The sequence below is a fragment of the Perissodus microlepis genome, chromosome 15 (genome assembly GCF_051167445.1).
Source record: "Perissodus microlepis isolate ML-2025 ecotype Zambia chromosome 15, ASM5116744v1, whole genome shotgun sequence".
Taxonomy (NCBI): domain Eukaryota; kingdom Metazoa; phylum Chordata; class Actinopteri; order Cichliformes; family Cichlidae; genus Perissodus; species Perissodus microlepis.
The window spans coordinates 8,491,956-8,513,616 of NC_140475.1; the positions used below are offsets into that span (position 1 = coordinate 8,491,956).

At 40.5% G+C, this 21,661-nt stretch overlaps 1 protein-coding gene across 1 annotated transcript in view; it reads right to left on the minus strand.

Annotated features, from left to right (window-relative positions):
- Positions 1-1,154: 1,154 nt before the first annotated feature.
- xkr6b (XK, Kell blood group complex subunit-related family, member 6b) overlaps positions 1,155-21,661 on the minus strand; it is a 69,734-nt gene continuing 49,227 nt past the window's right edge. The window contains exons 2-3 of the mRNA XM_084952558.1: positions 8,944-9,140; positions 1,155-8,192 (exon numbers count right to left, since the gene is read on the minus strand). Coding sequence (XP_084808684.1) covers positions 7,222-8,192; positions 8,944-9,140 — 1,168 coding nt within the window. The 3' untranslated portion in view covers positions 1,155-7,221. The remainder of the gene's footprint in view (positions 8,193-8,943; positions 9,141-21,661) is intronic.

Below are 21,661 nucleotides of genomic sequence, written 5' to 3' on the forward strand. Positions count from 1 at the left end.
GAGGGACAGCTCAATGGTGGTACTTAGGCTCTGTTGTCCCAAACACGTGAATAAAGCAGGTGAAAGCTATTCTTTGCTGTATGTTATTTCACACTATGAGGAACTGGTCATCAGTGATTTGTTTCTCTAATTAAATTTTCAGCTGTTTCTTCTCTTTGACCCTCACTGTGCAGAATTATGTATGTATTAAGAGTGTTAAACAACTGTAAATCAAACATTTCTGTGTGCACAGAGTTAAAGCTGTATACCTGTGCATGAGCTATGACTTCATGCTACAGGCAAATTACACAAGTGTCTGTGAATGGGCTGTCATTCATGTAGGAAACGTCTTGACTCCAGTAGTTTAATATTTACATATTGATCGATTTTGTTTTTTTTTAAAATGAAACATTTAAAAATTACTGAATTTATTTAGAAACCTAAAAGATTTAGAGAATTTCTGTGAAGAGGAGTGGGCCAGAATTCCCCCTGAGTGACCAGCTATACAAGAAATGTCTTACCGCCATCCTTCCCAAAAAGGGTTTCCCCACCAAGTAAGCCATGTTTTGCTTAGCTCCTTAAGGGAAACTCAAGGTTGATGTGATTTTGCACAATATAAATAAAATGGAATTGAATTGCTTGGGGATCAAATACTTATTTAACTCAATAACATACAAATCAATTTTTTTGTAATGTGTTTTTTTTTTCTGGAGTGTTAGTTGATATTTTGTGTATCTCCTTAAAAATTAGAGACTGTTCACTCATTTATAAGTGAGCTAACTTACAAATTCCACTTCCGCTCCCTCTCTCTAGTTTTTTACCAGTTGTCTTTAACAGTGTATGTTCAAATATGAAAATACACTTACTTAATTCAGTTGCAGTGGATCTGCAAAACTATTGCATTTTGTCTTGTATTCTGGAGAGCCAATGTGTGTGTGTGTGCGCATGTGTGTGCAGGGTTTAAACAAGCTCAACTAAAGGATGTACATTTCTATTGTGAAGCATTTCTCGAACATATAGTTGTGCTTACTTTTACTTACTAATCCCAACCTATGTGGGTCACGTTCAGAAACAGCTGTTCCCTTCTTATCCCAGCTGGTAGAAAAGTCAGACTGCAGTCGCAGTCATCTGACAAAAATGTGAGACATGCATGTGAAGACATTACCGATATATAGTGCACTTTCAAATACTATATTTATTTTTCTCTTCTGGGATGAACAGTCTGATATATGAATCTACAGTAAGGCTTAACATTACATTTTCAGCATAATATTTCTCTTTTCATCTAAAAACCAAAACATACAAAAAAAACTTTAGCACCATATGTTATTAATAATATTCATATTGTTCCCAAAAATAGGGCGTAGGTACAATACTGGACATCAGTTTTGCTTCTTTTGTTTTTTTTAAAGAATGGGGATTCCATGAAACAATTTACTTACATTTTATATTTAACAACAACAAAGAAATCATTCCTTATATGTACTCAATCACAACATGGGTCGTATGGGTCCACTTTCATAAACATGCTACATTTGTAGCAATTTTTGAGTACTAACATTGTGCCAACTTTTGGAATACCCCGGATATACCATATAGCCTACGGAGTATCCTGATAGATTTGTGAAATACACCAACAAGCTAACACAACCTATAAATTGATTGAATATAAACAAAGCAATATTTCCCAACACCTTTGATAACGATTCCAAAAAATCAGCAGCAATTAATATGACAACCATAGTCGCTTCGTTGGAATATCAAATCCATTTTCAAACAAAATATTACAGCCAATTCTACAATAACAACAAAATTAGATACACACAGATTAAGGACATATAGATGACAGGAATTTACAACACAGCAATCACGTTCTATATATATATATTTTACCCAAATTCCATTAGCAGAAGTACATTTGTGCTCCTGTGTATTTGCTAAAAAGATGCATTTTGTCATCTGCCATTTTCATTCTGTCCGAAAAGAAAAAATCCTAGTGCAGACTGAATTATAGTAAAACAAAAACGTACCGTATGCGGAACCCAGTAGAATAAATCTTATATGAGCAGTAGAGTAACTATTGGGTTTTTTTGTTTTTTTTGTGCAGACTGGGAAATCAAAATGGCACCATTGAGAGCTGAGTTCTGCTGTAAACTGTGTGGATTTGAGGTGCTGGCTGTAGAGCATTTTGAGACTGCATGTTTGTGGTATGCAGGATCTCTCAGTCAACTGGAAGGCTAAAGCCAAAGAGTGGACTCTTAGTCCACAGCGGTAGCACCTTTTTAAATGTATTTATTCAGCACCAGGTTATGAACAAAAACGTAAAGAAGGAATAAAAGTTTTTTTTTTTAAAAAAAAAAGAAAACAAAAATGCACCGTTTTTTAACATCTGAACATTCTGCCCCTGTGGTCAAACGGATGGTCATGACACAAAGGTATAGACTCGAACCAGGTCAAACACTACAATGGCCTGTTGCTACACATTAATGCAAAAATCAGAGGGTTTCTTGTGCAGTCGAGAGCACTTGCATGCTAAATGCTGAGGGTCACCTCACGATGAGTCATAAAGGCATGCTGGGAGGTGGTAGAAAATCCAGAAAATGAGGTTATTCAAAAGAGAAGCAGTGATTGGGCCTGTTTCGTGATCATTCCATAGTAAGAAGACGTAACAACAGATTTTTTGCGCTTTTTGTCGTCAGTTTCTTCCACGTTGTATTCTAAACGCAGGCATTTTTGTTTTGGCTAGAGGACGTATTGTTCACACAAGACACAGAAAACGACACAGAAAGTTTACGCCTTAGCACTACAAATCATTCATAACTGCAAGACAGAAGAAGATGTAAAGGCATAGACGAAAGTACAAAAACAATCATTGGCCAAATCTTTCGGTAACTTGGCTGGTTATCTGCGACCGTGACTCTCCATCAAACACTTCAGAACTAACGCTTTTAAACGGACTATTAACTGTTATATTGTTACTCGCCGAATCAGCTGGGGTTGGCGTCATACTCGAAAAGATGAGGAACCCTGGGTTCAAGTACAGAAGATGTTCAGTATTGCCTTACTTTTTCTCCTGTGTCTTTGACATAACGAATTACTGGGTTTCACACAATACCCATCACTTGATTCTGTCACACAGTAAAGTCCAGATGTAACACCATAATGAGGAAACAGCGCAGTCCTCGAGATGACATCTTAGATGAAACTGTAAGACTAAATAGCACTGTCAACGGAGGTGTTAGCTCACAGAATTGGGAACCTGGTTTGATCTAGTTTAGGGTGGGAAAGGGGTCACAGACAGGAAGAATATTGTTTGGTGTTATCATCTTGGTGGGTGTGCTGGCACATGAAACAAGTAAAGAAAGACATTGGCATTTGTTTGCGGACCTGGCTGCCATGGCTGGTTCGAAGCACCCAAAGTAACAAGGCACAACAAGGACTGAGAAGAGCAAGCTTTGCTGTTCAAATCCTCTTGCTGTGTTTTGTGGCTCTCGGACGATGTGGTGTTTGGAAGGTAACCTAACAGAAACTGTCCTGTGCGAGGGATTTCTCTGTGACCTTGTTTATGGTATAAAGTGTGGCAGCCTGAATGCTACACGAAATAGTATACTTCCTACTCCCGCTTAAACCTGTGTGTAGCTTAGCTCTTGAAACCCGTGTATAATTTAAAGAAAACAAGAAAAATACATAAAACGTAAAATCCGCTTATTATCTGGCTTCTAGCTAATCATTGTTACTAGTTACAGATTGTGACAAAGTGGTGATTGCTCTGTAGAAATATTTAAAATATACTGCATGTTCTATAAAAATCCAGAATTGTACATATAGACTCTTTGTAATTACTTTAACTGTCATTACTAGGGATGCACCAACGTAATGAACACTGGTATCAGTAGCAACTAATATCGGCATATCTGCAAAAAGAATTATCTTTACCAGTTGGCGTGGTCAATATTCATCTGTTCTGTGATGACTAAGTGAAAAAAAAATTGTAAGTATAGATATCTTTGACTCTCTGGCGTAAAAGTGATAATAAATAACAACAACGTGGAAAACATTGGTATCGGCATTAACGATCAGTGCATCCCTAGCCATTATTATGCTTATTTTAATGACACGGTTACGCAGGCGTAAATATTCTGCGTCACGCGTCAAGCACCACTAAATGAAATGCAGCCCAGTTGTACATAATCTTGTTTTTGACTCTATATAATACTGTCATTCCACACACAACCACACATGCACACAAAAATGAATGAGTCACAGTGTATTTGCACCTGATCTGGACATGTGTCCACCTCTGGAAAAGGTCAGCAGTGTTTAGAAAGGATGCATTATATGCCAGGCAGCCAACTACCACAAAAAACTGCCCCTACGCCCGTTAATCACAATGAATAATCATTCCCACGAAGGAAATGAATAAATAAAAATGTGCAAACCATAATTTAGTGGTACAGTCCCAGCCGAGGAGTCGTCTAGGATGCAGTATGTTAAGGAAAAAAAATGGAGACCCTTGAGGACATGCCTGGAGATGAGAACTGCATTGAGACACCCCTGAGTCAGCTGGTTCAGTGGTCTTGTTTTTTTGGTCCTGAGGAACCCCTGTATTGGCTGTTTTAAGTGTTTTTTTAATTGTTTTTTAGATTTTTTTAGTTTAACAATACTTATTATTCATTATTTACTTATTAATGAACTATTAACATGGCTGTTCATTCACTACAACATAGAGGAACTATACTCTGGCTACTGTGGTAAACAGTGAACAAGTTGGTTATTTGCATACACATGTATATCTATACATATGGTGTGTCGGATGTTTGCTCCAGCCTAGCTGACCCAACAGCTCTCAATTACTCAGGGCTGAACATCGCTTTTACGCTGAAGGGTAGCAGACCCTGGATGTTGAAGCTCTTGGTCATGGCAGTGTACCTCATTGCATGTTCTCATGTCAGGATCTCAGTTTGTTTCAGCCTCAACTACGCTGTTCAGTTACCAGAGAGTGCGAGAGTGTTTTCACGGGAGCGCACCAAGGCCCAGCACCGCAGAGACGGGGAAGAGGGCGAAGCAGCAACCGAGGATGGAGCCGAACAATCGGCAGGAGAACAGAATCGTGGGAAAGGGCTGGGGACACACACATGCACCTAGAACCGTTCAAGCATACTTGATAACACTTCAGCACACGCCGGGCCAAACATTCACCTTTTCACACGATCATTCAAGGAATCATACGTAACTTCAATCAGGCCCTTTGCCACGATCTGCCCTCGTGTTCTTTTCCAACCCTGGCAAAAACCCTCTTTCACCTTTAGCCCTGAGTCACATGGTGTCTGCCTTTTACAGTACGATGTTAGCAGGCACGTGAGGCCACAGCAAAGCAGAAAGCCAGTGAGCCAGGGGAAAAAGGAATCTCTGTGTTGCGTAGAGCTCTTGGGCATCCCTTGTTGGGTGCATTTGTACTAATGCCTCATACTAAAGTCATGCCAAACACTACAATGTAAAAAACACACATTATATACGTATTCAGATGAGTCATCGAGTAAATAGATACAATTGAAGTATGAAAAGCATTCTTTTTTTTTCTCATGAATTGTAGCCCTCTCTAGAAATGTTAGTCGAGCTCCTTTGACTTCGAAGGATCACTGCGTTCACTTCTTCGAGTGAATTCAGTGTCTTCCCTTGGGTATCGGTTTTGGAGAGCTCCTGCAGATTCAGCAGGAGATGTATTTAAGTGTATAATTGCTGTACAGCAGGCCTTTAGATGGCACACGTTTCGCACAGACTCATTCAACTGGTTCAAGGGGGGAGGGCAGAATAAATTGGAAAGACAGTACTGTAAGATACGATTTGGCTTTGTTTCAACTGCGATATAGCAGGTGTCAGCACAGTTGCCCTGTACACCCATATAAGAGCATCATCTCTTTTAGGGCACACTGATGTTGAGGAGAATATACCTTTTAACATGGCGATGTTAAAAAAGTGTGTGTGGCAAAATATAAAGCTATGTCAGTAACTATCAATGTGGACACAAATATGCACTGAAGTATAATAGCACAGAAATATCTTCTCAGACCTCTTTTTCCCCCCAATAACCTATTACAGGGCTTTGCAGCCAATAAGTGTGTATTACCTAAACCATTTTTTTTAAATATAAAAACAACATAGGGAGGTTGAAAAAGGATTCAAAAGGGAATGGTGGAGGATTCCTTGAAGGCTGTCTCTGCACTTTGCTCCTTCACTCTTTGTTAAACACCTCTAATCTTTTTTGTGTTTGGAATGTTTTTCATATGATTTTCTACTTCCTCACAAATTTAGAAAACGTTGTGCTCATTTCTACTACGGTCCCTTCATTGTGTTTTGTTATCTCAAGTGCTGTCACAACCATATGGGGAAAAAAATACAATTATAAGTTAAGGCATGCTGTTGGAGCTTGCCTCCACTAGAGGGCAGTCTGTACTTTATAAATGGATTGTGTGGGTAAAACTGATTGAAGGTCAGTGTGCTTTTTTCCCTTCCATGCAGGCTGTAGTTTTGATTGGAAATTTTTAACAAAAGTGGCATAGCCGGGACGCTCTTGTGCCATATAAGCTTGCCGGAGGGAGATATATTCAGAACTGTGTCTTTTGGAAAAAATTTTGATTGTGTGCATTGTTAGAATTTACAGAATCATTAAAGGAATTTTAGGCTGAGGACTTCGTAAACATTATCATATAGTTCAATGAGTTACATAAAGAATTGGTGGTAAATGTGGGCATATGCAAAGACCTGCCCCCTCTCCTCCATCATTCCCAGCAGGCTTTGCGCAAGTCCCAGGGACATACAGTATGCCCTTCACAAGTATTCACAGGTTCAATCACCAATACAGTATAATGCATTAAACACATTTCATAATGAAACATTCATATGTTATCTACACTCTCATACATAATCCCCCTCTATCAGTGCAGAGGGATTTGTTTATATCACATAACATATTTTAGGTTCATAATTTTCTCTCTGTACTGTATGTTTATTTCCAAAAATAAATCATGACTGTGTGTTTAGACTGTCTTAACAGATTTCCGGTTGACAAAACACACATCTCCTGCAGGAAATTGAGTGACCACGGATGAGAGAAGGAAAGAGTCGAAATGCGGGATGGAAAGAGATCATATCTGGAGAGAAGGAAAGGGGAGAAGTGAAAGAAAATAAGAGCATGTTTATCATAATGTGGACGAGGGGATGACAGAGCTGTGGGAGAAGCCTTCAGAGGGAGGATTCATACTGCAGGAGTTCATAAAGAAGTGGACCGTCCCTGTACCTGATGCCCACCGCATTAGGGCTGACATACTGCAGCACATTTATGGTCCTGCGCAGGCGCCGATCCACAAAGTGCGCATCCCAGGCTGGGTAACGTTTTCTGGGCATGTCTATCTTGATGAGTGGACCCTCAGGTCGGATGGGCCTACCAGCTGCATCCACAGGCTCTGTGGACCTCACCTGGAAAACTGGAAGGCAGGTGTCTGTGGCTGTTTCGTCTGACTCCACATGTTCCCCTGCCAGACCCCGTGTTGGAGTGGCCTGGGAGCCACGGGGCCCTGGTGTGGGAGCCATCGGCTCAGCTTCAGGGGGTAACGGAAGGCCCCACAACAGCTCAGCACAGCAGGAGCTGGCCAGCACCCTCAGTCGGGGGCCCATGGGGTGTAGGACCCCGTAGTAGAGAACCATACAGGCCACACCTGAGGCAAAGCACAGGAAGACGCCGCAGAGGGCAAAAGAGGCATAGGCGTCAGTGGTGGCTGGGTCGCGATACGCATACCAAAGGGAGCTGAGGATGGCATTTTCTAACAGTACTACTGTGTAATAGGCCACCATTCTGTACCGTGTCCGGCCCTCTCGTACATTGAACCAACAGAAGACATAGACCACGGCCACCACCATGTTGAACAGTACCTCCTCCCACTTGGACATGCAGAAATCAGTGCCGCCATGGATGACCCAGAAAGCCATGGCACACCAATGGAGCACCACAAAAATGCCAAAGTAGATGTGGAAAACAGAGGCAAAGAGGGCAAAGGAGAGCACCCGTGAAGAGATGGTAAAAAGGCGCCAGAACAGATGCACCAGGGCACCTCTGTAACTCATGCTCTTCTTGTCGTCACGTGAATCACGCAGAAGCTTGTGGTAAGAGGCTAGCACCCATGCCAGGGACAGGAGGGAGGACACGGCAGAAAGACCTAGAGAAAATGAAAGGAGAGAGGAAACAAAAGCAGAGGAAAGCTAAGAATTAAAAAGATACTGGTTCTAAAAACATCCGAGAGAAGTTTCCAGTTTCATCTTTAAGCATGAATCATAACCTGAAGATTTATGGTTTTATCCTGGACTTGCTGCTGTTCCTAGCAAACGGTATGTTTTATTACATCCAAAGCAATCCATCACATTTTTTCAAAGGCATATTATTACCAGGATGATCCCACGTCATCCAGTCAACACAGTCTCCGTTTAGTGCACCAATTCAGTTTCCTTAAGACATATAATTGTACAGACAGCAGATATGTCGGAGCAGTAACCTGCTGCATGAAAAATGATAGAGTATTATCTGCAGAGCAGAAACATACTGCCTCTCTGCAAATGTATTGATGGCGTTTCTAAAGACACCCCAGCGGAGAAGGGTATCACTTGTTATGATTGAATTGCCTTCCTTGGGGAACTGTATTCCAAGAGAAAGCTAGAATTGCAAAAGAGGTTTCAGTAACAAGAGTGGTAAGTGTTGGAAACCTGATACAAGTGGTGAAGACTGCTGGTAACACTAAATAAGCTGATATGTGAACTCCACAAAAAATGGACTGTCGCTTGGAGATTATGGAGGCATGTGACGACCTCGGTACGCGTTTGATGCATTACACACAAAAAAAGAAAATGTCTTGAACTGTCAGCAAAATTTCAGAATCAAATGTTCCTCATGCACAGCCTTAGAGAAGCCCTTACACTGCAGCCACTCAGTCTTGTTGCTCTGGATCATGATGCAGAGCTGCAGCACCAGCTGAGGGGCGCTTTCTAAGAAAGTCTCCAGCAGCCGCAACATGTTGACATCGGCATACTCGTACATCATAGCCCAGTAAAAACGCCGCTGGTTCTCCTTCTGCCGGTGGCTTTGAATGCCGAGGTACATCGTGCGGATGTATCTGCAGAGAGAGAGAGAGAGAGAGGGGTGGAGGAGGTGAAGAATTAGACAGTTCCAGCGTTCAAGTCTTTTACGGTTTACACAATAATAAATACTTTATATTATTTATGCAAAACAGGCAAAAATGTAAGTATGAAATCACTTTTTTTGACAACACTAGAGGGCATTCTTAGCAGCACTAAAAATGGAAACATATCTACATGCTTTACCAGCAATATATTGATGAGTTCTGTGCCTCAAGCTAACTTTTGCTAGTCTTTCTCAGAGCAGTGCGCTGTAGAGTTAAAACTGATAAAACAGAAAAAAAGAAGGAAAATAACCATGGTAACCTATCCTAACAGTCTAAGAAATTCATTGCTTATTTTATTAGGCACAACTGTTAAATCTAATACACCACAATCCAATACAACATTAATACAACTTTATGAAGTTCCTTCAATTTCAGTTTTTGTAGATATGATAGTTTGTTTTTTATTATTGAGGTCATATTGGGTTTACATTTATATTACACAGAGAATATGTTAATGGGGTGGACCCAATATCACAAACACATTTAAAGATAATGCAGGTAAGAACCGCTCGCTGTGATCTAATAATAAACAAAGTAGCATTATCACTTTTTGACAATTACAGCAAAAAAATAGAATCACAGGTGCATCTAAATATATTTTTGGGTGACTATGCTGTATATCCAACTGTGTAATCACATAATCAGCTCTTAATGTGGAAAATTCAATTTTCAGATTGCTAACAGATTAAGTAGACTTTAATGGTTCAAATATTTAATGGATCTTGCAAAACCTTGTGAATTTTCAGTGATAAAATTGTAACAAATTTGTAGCATAGACGGAGCCCTGTCTAAAGCAGAAAAACACACCACTAGTATGATCGCATTGAAAACGCATGATCATCTCTCTGGCCTTTGAAGGTGCGGTGATCGAACTTGTTATGAAAGTAGGACACGGATAGTAAGCAAGGCAATAATAATAATAATTCTATGTCTGCACATGACTCATATTGTCAGCTGGTGCAGTGGCTACTTTCATGACTGAAGGGGTTTCATAATGGTGAAGTGACTCTGATGAAGCCGGAGAATTAGGTAACGCAGCTGAGATGTGGCAGCTAACTGAATCTCACTTCTGGTGCAATCAAAGCTGTACCACTCTCCATACCGTGCTACGTTCAAATTATAATGAGATTTCAGAAAGTTTTCCAAGTTCAGCCTTGTATGAGCTCACTGACATCCCTACTGTGGTCAGGAACGTCTCACAACACGCTTAAAAATCCTCTGTGGAAATATCAATCCACCCAACAGAACAAAAAAAATGTAAAACAACAAAATCAAAGCAGGGCTGTTTCTTCTTTCTAGAGAAAACTGTTATCATAAATGACTTTGACAGTTATAGTGGTTTATAGTTATCTTAACAGTCACTTCCTCTATTGCATATTAGGTGGTAGCTGCAGGGTCTATCTGCCTGAGCTGGCAGAGTGGCCAGATAAATCCAGCACTTGATGTGAAGGCAGTCAACCGAGGACAATAGTGTAGCAAGGACAGAAATAGACTAGACAGTAGCACTCCCCCAAACAAACAGAGAACCAAAGGATCTAAATGCAGCTCCTAAAAGTGAGACCCAAATTCACTGCAGCGTAACAAACACAACCAGAAAATGCTTATGAGTGGTTTTCAGCATAATTAGCTTTTGCATTTGGGTACTGGGTAAGAGATTACTGTTTAATTTGAAATGCAGCTGAGAACAGTGCACTGTAAAGAATGCATTTGTCAAATAGAGTCTGACTGATTTTGGTCACTGTTTTGAAGGAGATTCCTCCTTACCATAAAACTCCAATTAAGAGACAAGACTTTCAGTTAAATGTGAGAACACTTAATATACATATGGTACATAATTACTTGTGCTCAAGCTGTAATTGATGACCTCTATATATGCTTTGTTTCCCGAAATGACAATATGATTATCCTCCAGCATAAGGATCTGTGTAGTGTAGCAAAATGAGGGTGTAGATACACAGCTTTATATCTCAGGATACTAGTCTTTGGCCCATCAAATGTAGCAATGTAGCAATATTTTAACATTTCCTTTAGTAAAACCTGACTTCTTAGTGAACGTCTTGACTCATTCTTTCACTACATGACACAGTTTCCATTTTCTTTCAGGTCTTGCTGTTTAAACACAGCATAATCACTGTCTTACTGTAGGTGAGCTACAGCCATCCCAAATTGTGCCCAAATTGTATGGCCAGTACTTTGTTATATTACCTTATTCCACTTTATAAATCTGACATATGTACATGACATTAGACAGCTGATAATGCTACACTATTTAATCTGCAAAGAGGAGATAAGGAGGAGTTCAGTATGCATATTATGCATATTAAAACCAGTGTATGAGAAATGTATGAGAAACATTAAAAATGTCTGCTTTTTCTGCTATTTTAGGTCATTTAAAAATGAAAATATTAGGAATATTTAATCATATTTAGTAATTTATACCCCAATAAACAAAACTTGTAATGATATATTAATGACACATTTTCACTTTGGCTAAAACATAACTGACAGCACAGGACAAAAAATCTTAATCTGCAGACTTTAGACACTAGCTGTATAATGAGGTACATGTTCATGGTTCAACAGTAGGTTTCCATAGGTAGCTCATACTGTCATTAGCAGAATTGAAAATGTGGTTGATAAATAGAATAAAAATGGCATAAAACATACATAACCATGAAATACGCATACAGTATAAAGTTTTTGAACTTACTGTAATAGATCTGTTCTGTTCTTAAAGTTGTTATATAAAGCCCTTCCATGCAGTGGGATTGCATGGAGTAATGGAGTAAAGCAGAGCTAGATCTGGCTTGGCAAGGAAATTAGGAGCACAGGGATGAAGGTTTTTCTCAGGACAGTGGATAAGAGGAACAACAGAGGGGCAAAATGGGCAAGTTTTTTGGCATCAATGGCTCTGGGCTGCAAGAGGCACCATTATATTCAGAGGTAAAGGCTGGCATTCCGTGACATTTTCTGTGAGACTGGTAAATGTCAGATGGAACAAGTCAACCCCACTCCCTCACTAATGACATGCCACAGAGACCTACACAGGCCCTTTGTCTCCATCCCCCAGTTTCCATTAGCCTGTGTTCCAGATACGTCTCACTAGTTTGTAGTGCCACCATCAGAAACAGTAATCTTCATGGCCTTCATAGCTTGCGCACTTAAAAAAAAATCTAGAAATGAGCAGCTGTGGTTAGCCACAGCAGTGTTTTAGCTAAATGCTACTACCAGCATGCTAACATGAGTGAAATAATGCTAGCAGGCTGATGCTAAACAGGGTCACCATCACAATTTAGCATTAGCACTTTAATACTAGTGGCACTAGTCATTAATGTTGTGGTTTTCCTTTTTTCTGTGAGACATATTGTGGCACCACAGTGGTGCAGTGATTAGCACTATCAGCAAGACTCCGCTGGAGCCTCCCTGTGTTGGGTTTACTTGTCTGCGTGGGTTCTCTCCAGGTGACCTGGCTTCCTCCTACAGTCCAAAGACATGCATATTATGTTAACTAGCGATTCTAAATGGGCAATATGTTTGAGTGCTTGTCTGTCTCTCTGTTTTAGCCCTGCAATGGACTGCCAACCGTCCACTGTGTACCCCACATCTTGCACTGTGAGAGCTTGGGTAGGTTCCTGGCTAAAAATGGAGGTCAAAACTCCAGTCCCTGAGAAACAGCTTAATTACGCATGCTAGTTGAGCTTCAGTTTTTGAAAAATGACCAAAACTGAGAAAAATCTGGGTCAACAAAACAAAACATGTCAAAGAGAATATTTAATGAAAAGGTTAAAAAAAAAAAAGTATGACACATTTTAATGCTCAAGGACAACAGTTGACAGGTGACAAAGTACAGGTAGAAATAATTACTTAGAGCAGACACTCACAGGGGTGAGAAAACAAAGAAAAATTGGAAGCAAAAATGTTAAAAGAAAGTGATTATCTAACTAAACTAAGTGACAATAAAAATTAAAGATTGGACCTATAAAAAGCCGCAGACAGGATGTGTAGGAAACAAAGAAATGGAAGAAAAACTACAATAATGAGACAGGAACTAAAAAGAAACTAAATGACAATATTTTAGCCCTCAATTTATTTTTATACTGCTTCAGCACATCTAAGGACACAAAACTAAACGACATCTGTCATTTACTCTCGTCTGCTGTTTTCGTTTCTCAGAATAAACTCATACTGCCTCGGATTCAGCAAAAAAACTTGTAGAGTTAAACACTTTGGGTTTCAGGGCTGTCAGAAAAATCCAAGCTCACTTCATCATGTATCCAACACACACACACACACACACACACAAACACATAGCACATTCCCTTCCTACAATCTCACACACATCCTGCGATTGTGATGCATACTGTTAACACTCCCACTGTGCCTTTTCAGATGTAGTAACACACAAACGTCTTCTGAGAAAAAAGCGTGCGCATACACACAAAGATGGATACATGATTGCGCACACATACTTGTCAGCACGGTAGGTAATAGGGGGGGATTTCCTTTCTTTTTCCAGGCACATTTGTCAGACGGATCCATCTCTGCCCCTCTCTCCTCGTCCCCTTCCCTCCCTGACCCTCTCTCCACTTAGGCTGGGGTACTCCTCGAGTCCCTGATGCGTTTTCCTCTCCCCTCCTTTCCCTTTTAGGTCCATAGCTCCTCTACAGGGCTCCTCATGAATTATTTGTGGTGAGATCATAGCGATCACTCATGGCTCGTTAGGCAGCGTACGCATGGCCTAACAGCTCAATGCGATGCCGGGGTCATGTTCCAAGACCAGCTGTCTGCTATTGCTGTCAGAGTGCAGGCAGCCATTAAAAGCTCCCATCACCATGGCACGTTGCACCCATGTATACAATCACAACCACTACCTTTTAAATATACTAACCAAACCAAGACGGGAGCGCTAAAGGACAAATCCAGACATTGAACTGTATTATTTGTATGACATCTTGAGATCAGAGCATGAGCTGCTGTAAGAGATGGGTGGAATGACAAACCCACACCATGTGGAAGACTTGGCTGCGTTTTTCCTCCTTCTCCTCCAAAGTCATTGACCACTGAGTCATCCAACCACCCTTACACTAATCTCTCGAGAGTGCGGTTAAAAGGATCACACACAAACACACACGCACCTTGCCAAGTTTAACAGCATCTGTCTTCTCAGTCATGCTCGTGGGAAGGCTCAGCAGCTCAGGCTGTATTCATATCTTGTCATAGGCTGATTCATAAGACAATCACAAGCAGCATGAAGCAGAGCTCATGCATCAGCTGAAACAGGTGGGATTCTTGCAGAACACTAAGCACAGGGGACATGTAACATACGCAAAGTCTGTGGGTATATAAAAAAGTGTGTGTGTGTGTGTGTGTGTGTCTAAGATGGAGGCAATGCCAGCTGCAATGAGTCACACCCTGAGTCACTCCACGGGGCAACACATCGACTCTCAATGAGGCTTAAACCTCCTTTATCAGAGAGTTTTACACCTCTATTCCTCTTGCTTAATATCTTTACTTTTTATGCCTTTATCTCTTTTCAGAACACTTATACACTTTCTTCTGGGATGGGATTAAGTTTTCTTCTGTTCTAGGCACCTTGCAGAAGGTGCTGGAGGTAATCCCAGCTGTTATAGGGTGAGAGGCACTGTACACCCTGGTACACCCAGGTCACCAGCCTGTCACACCACTACTACAGAGAGACAGACAGCCACTGTCACTCACATTCACACCTACAGCCAACTTAGAATCACCAATTAACCTGAAAGTACCTGCAGAGAACCCACACAGGCAGATAGAGAACATGCAAAGAAAGAAAGGTCCACATAGATTCAAAGCGCTTAAACAAACAAAGAAACAAAAAAAAAGGGGGCTTTAGACTAAAACTTGGTTTTGGATGATGGTGATATTGTTTACTCTTAGATAAAAAAGTACTATAACATCCATCCATCCATCCATCTTCTTCCGCTTTATCCGGGGCCGGGACACGGGGGCAGCAGCCTAAGCAGAGAAGCCCAGATCTGCCTCTCCCCAGCTACCTCCTCTAACTTATCCAGGGGAACACCAAGGCGTACCCAGGCCAGCCGGGAGATATAATCTCTCCAGCGTGTCCTGGGTCTGCCCCGGGGCCTCCTCCCAGTGGGACATGCCTGGAACACCTCACCCAAGAGGCGCCCAGGAGGCATCCTTGTCAGATGCCCGAACCACCTCAGCTGGCTCCTTTCGATGTACTATAACATAAAAATGTATTTTTTGTTCAGTTTATCTCTTTCAGCTTGTACATCCTTCTGGCCTTTCTAACTTTACTGGACAACCTTTCCTATCATACAGAAAACTGAATATTGTAACTGAAGGATGGCTGGTCGAGGACTCAAAGTCACACACAGACTTTCACAGAATTTTCACGTGTGTGTGTTTGTATATGTATGTGTGTGCAAAAAAAAATTGTGGGCCTCATTATGAACACATATACCAACACTAACTCCAGAAAAATAGTTTTGGGAATGCACAAAGTGATGTAACACACACACAATCTCTTCTTTACCACAGTCACATACCGTATGTGAGCACAGGGATGGATGCTTCTGTCTTGCACAGCATCTCACGGAGATGTCAGCAGGGGCAACAAACAGATAGCTGTCTATGTATGATTGGCTACATAGCATTAGCATTACTTCTAGTCAAGCATCAGAAGTAATGCTTGACTTCTGAAGGAAAACATTATGCTTTCACTCTACCAGTGAGGTCAGTACGGGTCTGCTCGTTGCTCAAGGACATTTAAGGAGGCCGTCTTATGAATCAGTCAGTTTTCTTTTTCTTTTTGCCCTTTCCAGTCAATGGAAGTGTCACAACTCTGGCAGGAGCTTAACAGTGATGTCAGTGTTGTGTTATTCATCAGTTGCCAATTTGTAGCATGCCAGTGAAAACTGTTACAGCAAACATCTCTTCCAGTCAACATTTTAGCTTCCAGTAGGGAAAAAAGAAAAGGGGTCAAAATGTTGTTGTTTTTTTTAAATGTTAACATTTCCAGCACTTATAGGATTTTTGCACTTTCCAGAAACACTTTGTGGTTCAGTGCGGCTCAACTTTACAGCATACACTGATCCTATATCAGATATGTATTTATCCTCCTTAGGGTGAAGAATAGCCCTGGATGAAAAGCTGGTAGAGTTTAGATGAGTCCCACAAGCGAGTCAGATACACTTACATACAAACACACACCGATGTGTGACCAGTGTCTTCGGGTGATTCTGACACTGAGAGGTGCTGGAATTTTGAATGGAGACCAGGTTGACATGATGCAAGCTGAAAGCGACGGGGAGCGGCAGGCTGAGATGCGAGACGCTTTGTCAACTCTGCTCCGCCTTGTCAGTTCTTAGAGTTTCTAATGGTTAACCAGCTCTGACGTTTCGACTAAATGTTATTGCTGTAATTGTAACACGTCTCACACACACACAATGTTTCATGTGATCCGTTCGTGATTTACGAGGAATTTCTTTGATTTTCCATTGAATTCATTTTGTTGGATCAAAACTGGCTTTAGTTGTCTGAGTTTAGTCATGAAACTGAAGACAAAAACAGCGGACGCTCACAACAAATCATTCTTACTGTTTTTTTAGTCCAGTGAGAGCAAATGTTCAGCATCCAGCAATTGGCCACCACCATCATATCTGTCATTCATCATTACAAGTCTTGAAACCTGGCAATAAATTCTCAACAAACTTTACGTGACGGCTACATAAAGTCCAGTTCTAACAGTAATATATTCAGTTTGAGCTCTTTGTCTTTGTATCTGGATTAATTAGCCAACAAAATATTTAACAATACAGTTACTTGTTGTAAATTACAGAAGGTTTGTGTTTTACCATTATGGCATGTAGCCTCACGGTTAACTCTGGGTTTTCTATACTGCACAGGTAGATCACTTTTAAATGAGATGCATCGCCATGGTAACTAATGCTACAAACCTAATTCCAGATTAGAGGTCAGCACTAAATCACCACCTACTGACCAATCAGTGCTCCAGAAAATACTATTACCATTCATCCATGGATACCATACCATCCATACCTGGATCATCCCTTGGACCTCTGGGCGTGAAGTTTTTAAATAGCGACTTATGTCTTTGTCTTTCCCTGATAACCATCAGTAATAAATATATATACTTTTCCTATTAGCTCCAAACTATTTGACAACAATATTATTGTTCTATGAACATTAAACAGGACATGTACACTGTACTTGCTGAGCTTATATCATATTTGCACACAAACATATGATAACACAAACATAAATATTCACAAAAGTGTATATTTGAATACAGTTTTTATATTTAATCTTTACTTTTAGACTGTTAAACACTAATGAGTGTGCAGCTGAGAGAATAAAAAGTAAAATAAATTAAAATTACTTAATCATTATAATTTTTAAATATTTACTATATATTATAATTAATCAGATTCTCATTTGTGTTAATGACAGTAAATTACAAAGTCAGTATTTTTGCTTAGATTTTAGTCCTAGATTCTAGGACTACATTAAAGACATAGGATGTAAAAAAGCTTAGTTTCTAGTTAGCTTGTTAGCATTCATGTAGCTAATGACTCCAGCTCATTAACCTGCCCTTGTTCTGTAATAAATTGGTATTGCTATAAAAACCCAAACTGAAACTTAGCATCCACAAAACTATTAATGAAAATGTATTAAATTGTGGTTCTTTACTTGTTTTCCAGTTATGAGTCTAAAATAAAAAAAATCTGCATCTTCTGGTCCTCTTAGTAAGACATAAGTTCTATTTTGTCATGATGCCATCTGACAACTGAGGAAGCCTTAGGCGATGTACCAGAGATATACATAAAATAAATAAATAAAAAATTGGTCAGATAAGCATATTATGTACTGCAGCTCAAGTTTAGTCCGTTAACTTTATAGTTTATATGGTTTAATCAACCTAACGAGCAAGCAATTCCGCACATCATAAACACTAATTGTTAAGTTTAACCATCAGAGCTATGCTATTTTTTGGTGGTACCTTTGTGCCATTTTGCGTAGGTTTGGAGGGGGCATGCAGCTAATGCTAAGGTTGACGTGGATTTTGCTATGCAGAGGTCAACCGAACATCACAAATGGGAGACGCATGGAAAAACATCGAAGATAAAAACATACAGCCTAAAGGTACAGATGGTTGCTGCACTGAATGTTTTTATTTGTTTCTAACAATGGAAGATAAACCTACTCAGTCTCATTTCAGCTCTTTCCATGTTATAAGTTCGCCATTCTCCCTGGCTTTGCCGATGGATCAACAACACCACAAGAATGTCCCACAAACCACTTGTTTGTGACACTGCCCCCTGGTGACAGTAAAAAGCAAAAACATGTAAATGTTCAACCAATTAAGAACTTCTTGGCTTAATATAATAGCTCCCCCTTCTGATAGTGCAACGTCTGCATGAATGTCCATTTCATGCTTTGGAGAGGCAAAGCATGAAACAGACAAGGTGGACTGGCATGTCTATTACACATTTTGACGTGACACTGGATTAAAATGTTGGTCCGTACGGCTGTTTGTAGGCGACCACTATAAAACCACATTGGATCCTTTAGTAGTAGAGTGATTTACCAGATATAGTTTACAAGGTGAAAAATCTTCTTTCTGTTGTCTCTTAGGCATCCTCCACAACAGAAATAGAGGTAGTTAGCATTGCTCAGATGTAACCCAGCACAGACTTCTATTAGAAACACAGAAGTACAGTTGTTACATGGTGACAGTATCGGGTGTGTACGAATAAATTCATCATATGCCACATGATAAGATATGAATGTTTCACCAGCCCTCCCCCTTCTATCTTTCCCATACTGTCTTAGATGTCTACATTACTTTCTGTGCTAAAAGTTAGACACCATCTGAAATGTGAAACCAGGGGATGCTTGGTTTATTCTAGCTTTAAGAACTGGCTGCAAATCTTCTAAACAAACACTAAAATGTGAAGAAAAATCTTTCTTACAACATTAAACCCTTGGAACAAAACCAACTTTGCGCTGACTTTAATCATGTATATTAGCGTTCCCCTCTGCTATACACGTTCTCTTTTCCTTTCTGTGCAGCCAGTCATTTGTCACCATTAGCAACAGTCCTCAGGTACCCCAACCCAATAAGCTGTGATCATGTGACATGGTGCAGCCACTTAGATTAAAGGAAAGCAGAGAGAAGGGGGTAAAATAAGAAACAAGACAAAGGGTTATAAGGTGACCATGTTTGGCAGACGAGGAGGCGAAAAAGGAGCAATAGGAGAGATAAGAGGAGGAAAGGTAAGAGGAGAGAAAGAGATTTGGTCACCTTGCCTTCAGGATGGATGGCAGCCAGAGATTCTGAGTGATAATTTGAGGTCAGTAATGGACGAAAGCATGACAAGGATAAGGATGTGCAGATTCAGCTACTGATTGCTTCAGCATCCATCAACGACACCGGGGCTCTCCAGCATTCAGATGGTTGATCAAATGAAAGGAAGGCTTAATTAAATCAATTAGTTAATTCAATCAAAACTACATATTTCAGCTTTAAAAATGATCTAATGCAGATTAGAAAAAGACTAAAAGCGTACAACAAATGTGCATCCTTGAAGCAGCGTGAAGTGCCAAATCTAGAAGTTCTATAATTTATCCATAATTCCTCAGAAACATGGTGATAATCGGTTCAAAAGCTGCCACACAAGCTGTTAAAAGATAAATAAAGAAACAGACATGAATGCTCACTATTAATTAGTGAATCATTGGGATTTTTTTTTTTCAGTACTGCCTTAAAATAGCAACAAATACAAAATTTTGCATTTTTACCCCTAGCAAAACCATTTAGCTCATCCATAGTTGCTTTTTCATTTGTTTTTGACCTCTTAAAGATGAAAGCGTGAGCTGCAGGGATATTTCAGAAAGACCTCAAACTCATTACAAATTGCAGCTGATATCACAGCTCTTCATGTCAAAGGTCCTGTTGAATTTTAAGATAAGGCACACACACACACACACACTCACACGTGTTGCTATATGAGGTCCACCACAACTGATGACAATTTTGATGTTAGGAGCTTAAATAGTAGGACAGGGAGTTCTTTGAGTACAGTAGTTTGTTACTCTGTATCATTTTCCTACCTCAAACTGCCTTTTTAGTGGGAAGCACCCTGACAGCTTAAAGCGAAATCCCGCTTTACTCTCCCTTTCCCGCTGTATGTTTTTCAGTCTCCTCGCCCCTCCTGCGCTGTTCTTGTGGCTGATCTACAACTAGAGGACAAGCGAGATTATGTACGGATTAAGAAGAAAGGCATGACCCACTTGCTTTGCAGGGACCCAAAAAAGGCCCATGTGGAGGCTGGCTTTCATTCAGCATCTGTGCCTCTGACACTTGAAGTTCACGTGTATTGCTCTTAAGACTATAATTAGCAGGGCTGGCTTATGGTGTTTAAATGCTTCCTTGACTTAGTGACTGATTGAGAGTTCCCCGTGTAAATCTACCAGTACTATCCCATACCCAAGAAATAGACTTCACAGCAGTTTTAAAAAAAATGTATTTAATTATTTATTATTTTTTTATTATTCTGGGCTTGCTTGCAGTTTAGGTGGCATTTTGCATTTTTCGAGCCCCAAAGATAATGCAAGAATGAAGGCGAGAGTCAAGTCAGCATGCAAAGAGGAAAAGAGGAGTGGACACGGGGGCTGAGGCGGTGGAGATAACCACAGAGCGAGTGGAAAGAGAGCAGCCAAGAGGAAGGGAGAGGATAGAGAGAAGTGACAGTGTGATGTAGTGACAGAGGAAGTGCAAGAAGGCGAGCAGCAGCCAAAGTGGCAAGACAAAGACACAAGGAAAAGCTACATGAGGTAGAAAAGAACCTGGGGAGTGAGAGGAGAGGAGTGAGAGAGAATGAGACCCAGGAGGTAAACTAATCACTGAGCACGCAATGCAATTTTCTGGCTCTGTGCCTCCACCCCGTCATACTCCTCCCTCCTTTGCACTCCCTCCCACCATGCACATCCCCCCCCCTTCATCTCGGGGGCTCTTTTTACTATTCCGCTCACACACGCTGTCTCTCGCTCCTCTATCTATCAGGCTGTACCATTTCACTGTCCCCCCTCCCCTCTCGCTTCTGTAGTACCGCTCTGTAATTCCCTTTGGCTCCCAAAAATGGATTGATCCACTCTGGCCATCAGCATTTCAAAAAATATGCTGTGGATGAAGGAAGAGGGGCTTCTAATGGAGCGACTTGGGTGATTCTGTATCATGTTTAAATGGTAAAATGTATTATTTAGTGCTAAATAAGGGTTGGGGGGTTTTTAGGTGAGGGCTGTTTTCTTCTTTCTGTGATACGGCTTGTTTGTGATAAATCGAGTGATTGTGGAAAATACAACAACAGGAGAAGGGAAAAAAATGATGTAAAACAGCATCTGTGCATGTGTGTGCGTAGAGTGTG